Source organism: Lucilia sericata, unplaced genomic scaffold, assembly GCF_015586225.1.
Source record: "Lucilia sericata isolate MDLA Ls3-8-SP2 unplaced genomic scaffold, ASM1558622v1 Contig005522F_arrow, whole genome shotgun sequence".
In the NCBI taxonomy this organism is placed as follows: domain Eukaryota; kingdom Metazoa; phylum Arthropoda; class Insecta; order Diptera; family Calliphoridae; genus Lucilia; species Lucilia sericata.
In genome coordinates, this window is record NW_023997561.1 from 1 (window position 1) to 4571 (window position 4571).

General features: G+C 27.1%; 1 protein-coding gene across 1 annotated transcript; it reads right to left on the reverse strand.

The window, feature by feature from the left end:
* Positions 1-2498: 2498 nt before the first annotated feature.
* On the reverse strand, positions 2499-2940 carry LOC119615512. The gene is made up of 2 exons (XM_037971519.1): positions 2770-2940; positions 2499-2715 (listed from the first exon to the last, which is right to left on the reverse strand). The coding sequence occupies exons 1-2, from the start codon at positions 2919-2921 to the stop codon at positions 2499-2501; spliced, it is 369 nt and encodes a 122-aa protein (XP_037827447.1). The 5' UTR covers positions 2922-2940.
* Positions 2941-4571: the final 1631 nt, after the last annotated feature.

Sequence of the window (4571 nt, forward strand, 5' to 3'; positions counted from 1 at the left end):
AGAAAATTTCGAAAATTTTCTGTAAAATAGAGAAAATTTCGAAAATTTTCTATAAAATAGAGAAAATTTCGAAAATTTTCTATAAAATAGAGAAAATTTCGAAAATTTTCTATAAAATAGAGAAAATTTCGAAAATTTTCTATAAAATAGAGAAAATTTCGAAAATTTTCTATAATAGAGAAAATTTCGAAAATTTTTTATAAAATAGAGAAAATTTCGAAAAATTTTCTATAAAATAGAGAAAATTTCGAAAATTTTCTATAAAATAGAGAAAATTTCGAAAATTTTCTATAAAATAGAGAAAAATTCGAAAATTTTCTATAAAATAGAGAAAATTTCGAAAATTTTCTATAAAATAGAGAAAATTTCGAAAATTTTCTATAAAATAGAGAAAATTTCGAAAATTTTCTATAAAATAGAGAAAATTTCGAAAATTTTCTATAAAATAGAGAAAAATTCGAAAATTTTCTATAAAATAGAGAAAATTTCGAAAATTTTCTATAAAATAAAGAAAATTTTCTATAAAATAGAGAAAATTTCGAAAATTTTCTATAAAATAGAGAAAATTTCGAAAATTTTCTATAAAATAGAGAAAATTTCGAAAATTTTCTATAAAATAGAGAAAATTTCGAAAATTTTCTATAAAATAGAGAAATAGAGAAATTTCGAAAATTTTCTATAAAATATAGAACATTTCGAAAATTTTTTATAAAAAAAAGAGAAAACGTTCTATAAAAAAGACAGAATTTCGAAAAGTTTCTATAAAAAAAGACAGAAATTTCGAAAAGTTTTATAAAAAAGACAGAATTTCGAAAAGTTTCTATAAAAAAGGCAAAAATTTCGAAAATTTTCTATAAAAAGGCAAAAATTTCGAAAATTTTCTAAAAAAAGGAATATTTCGAAAATTTTCTATAAAGAAAGAAAATTTTGAAAATTTTCTAAAAAAAAGAAAATTTCAAAAATTTCCTTTTAAAAGAGATAATTTTGAAAATTTTCTTTAAAAAAGAGATTTCGAAAATTTAAAAAAAAATTAGAAATTTTCGAAAATTCGAAAATCTTTAAAAAAGAGAAAAGGTTTGTGCTGATGTTTGTAACGCACAATAATATTGGTCCTATACCCTCCTTAAAGTATAACAATCGGATAATTTTCTGAGTCGATTTAGCTATGACCTTGTAATCAAACTTCATAAGATAATTCAAAGAAATTTGGTACATAATCTTCTATTGTCTCAGTGACGAAGCCTATTGAAAATGGTTATGATCGGTCCATTATTTCACCTAGTCCCCCTACCAATTGAACCCCCGAAAAGGGATTGTAAACCTTGTAATCAAAGTACAGGTCGCAATTTTGAAAATAATTCAATGAAATTTTGCACATTATCTTCTATTGAATCCTAATGAAAATGGGTAACATCGACCCTATATTTGACCTTGCCCCCTATACAAATGAACCCACCGAGTAAGGCTTTTAAGTTCATAATTATGTTCAATATATACGTATTTCGACAAAAAGCTGCAAAAGCAAGTTCTATACTATAGCCTTCATGGCCCTGATGATTTTTTTTGATGATAGGGTCTCATTTGACCCTAGCCACTATACAAAGCCCCCTTCGAAATATGACTTAAATGTACACAATTTTATTCAACAAAAAATGGCTAAAGTATATCTGAGACAAGGTACAATTCAACTTAAATGCTTTATTATGAACACTAAATCACATTTTCTGTTTATAACTGGTGTAGGGTATTATATGGTCGGCCTTGCCCGACTATAACTTCTACTTGTTTTTCTATAAAGAAAATTTTCTAAAAAGTGAGCTTTAGACAGAGTTTGATATAGTCTGATAACTTTTTTCTATAGAAATGTTGCTTAGAGTCTGATAACTTTGTCTACAGCAAAGTTGCTCAATGTCTGACAAATTTTTCTATAGAAAAGTTGCTCAGAGTCTGGTATCTTTAGATAAATAGAGTTTGATAGAGTCTGGTAAAGTCTTACAATTTTTTATGGAAAAGTTGTTTAGAGTCTTATAACTTTTCTATAGCAAAGTTGTACAAGGTCTGACAAATTTTTTTATAGAAAAGTTGCTTAGAGTCTGATAGCTTTAGATAGAGTTTGATAAAGTCTGATAACTTTTTTTTATAGAAACGTCTCTCAGAGTTTGATAACTTTTTCTATAGAAAAGTTGTTTTTATAGAACTTTTACTCAAAGTCTGATACTTTTTTCCTTGGCAAAGTTGTTCAGAGTCTGACAAGTTTTTTCTTATAAACTTGATTTGTGTGTGCCAACTCGGTGGGAAATTCGACGGATCGTTTCTAGATCGTGTTAGTATATATGAGGTTACGAACGTATAACATAGCATAGAAGTGGAATGGGTTCGAAAGGGTGATCGACATTTATTTATACCAATAATAATACTTGCAAGATCATCGCTTTTTACTTATTTATATACAAAACATGTTCTTAACTTAAAAAAATTTTAATAAATTTATCCTGATATTAATGATTCTTTAAATCTGTTGATTTAACACTTCGCTTTATTCTTAGACGTGGTTTATAACCATTCTTATCTGCCGTATACATGGTTATACTTTCCGTATCGGTTTTGTCGTGAAATACTCTATACATGCCCATAACAACGGTTTCCTGTTCGGGTGTACCAGGATTCAAAATCATTTGCATTTCTTCAAGTTTACTGCCATTTGGATTTTCTACACTATAAAGTAAAGAAAATTACAAATTTAATTTATATAATACAAGTACGACTTACACTAAATGGTAACCGGCCTTGGTGGGTGCCAACTTATAGTATTTTTGCATAATTATAGGTATATAGTTTTGTAATAGATTTGAGGGTTCCGCAGCTTTTGTACTCGATATAATAACTAAAATGCCACAAAATAGTATAAATTTTGCTGCCATTTTAGATGTACTCTCTATGTTAAGATCAAAATTGATACTGATTTCATATTGTATAATAATGTTTAACTCTATACTTACATTTTGCAATAAAATTTTTTGTATTTTTACAAAAATGTCAAATCATGTACATATTTGTCTATAAATACAAGATGTTGAGTACATATTTAGTTATTTTATGTAAATAGATGTGTTAAGCTGGTATAATTTTGTATCCATCATTGAAAGCGTTTATTTTGACATCATGTTTGTAACAAATCAAAATGTTGCTTTTAGGACTATTAAAAAATCGTTTGTGCCGATATTAATTTTAATGCGAAATTTGTCGGAAGGGTACATAACATTTTCTATTGTCCAATAGAACTATTAAATGTTTGTATTAGTTTATGCAGATATATAAACTTTAAGATGTTTTTAGTTAGTATTTTAGTAGCGAGTGCTAAGTTTCTACCTAGTACGTTGAGTTTTCTATGACAATGCTTAAGTATGAAACCCGTTATAATCGGACCCATTTTACATCACATGAAGGTCCTCTCCGAAATTGAACTACATAGTTAGTTATTTAGTGAGTTATTTAAATAGTAAGTTAATTAGTTAGTTAGTTAGTTAGTTAGTTAGTTAGTTAGATAGTTAGTTAGTTAGTTAGTTAAGTTAGTTAGTTAGTTAGTTAGTTAGTTAGTTAGTTAGTTAGTTAGTTAGTTAGTTAGTTAGTAGTTAGTTAGTTAGTTAGTTAGTTAGTTAGTTAGTAGTTAGTTAGTTAGTTAGTTAGTTAGTTAGTTAGTTAGTTAGTTAGTTAGTTAGTTAGTTAGTTAGTTAGTTAGTTAGTTAGTTAGTTAGTTAGTTAGTTAGTTAGTTAGTTAGTTAGTTAGTTAGTTAGTTAGTTAGTTAGTTAGTTAGTTAGTAGTTAGTTAGTTAGTTAGTAGTTAGTTAGTTAGTTAGTTAGTTAGTTAGTTAGTTAGTTAGTTAGTAGTTAGTTAGTAGTTAGTTAGTTAGTTAGTTAGTTAATAGTCGACTTTCAGTATTTTATAAATAATCGACTTTCCGACTTTTTGACTTTTTTCGACTTTTCGATTTTTGCCTATTTTCGACTTCTTTCGACTTTTTTCGACTATTTTTTACTTTTTCACTTTCTTAAAATTTTCGACTATTTTTGACTTTTTCCGACGTATTCCGACTTTTTTCGACTTTTTCCGACTTTTTTTTGACTTTATCCGACTTTTCGACTTTTTACGACTTTTCCGACTTTCCGATTTATAGAACCCTACTAACAAATATCAATTTTGCGATGATATATCCTAATTTTATAAAAATTAACATAACCTTACCAAATTTTAGGAGTAACGATAAATAATTGACCACATTAAAATCCCTATTCTCAACATGAGCCTAATCAGTTTCTATTAATGTTGATATATTACACCTCATCATAGCTTAGGTTAGTAGGAGGATGTATACTACAACAAATCCGATGAAATACAACTAGACCACTATCGGGCTTTTTGTATATTGGTAAAAATAATATAGTATATAGTATTCACTTTCATATACTATCGGCCGATGTTTACTCGACGTAATTCCTAATAATTTTCCCATCAGTGTTCGTGAAGGATATCACTCCCAAAATATTTAGATCTCATATCGACGAAAGCCTGA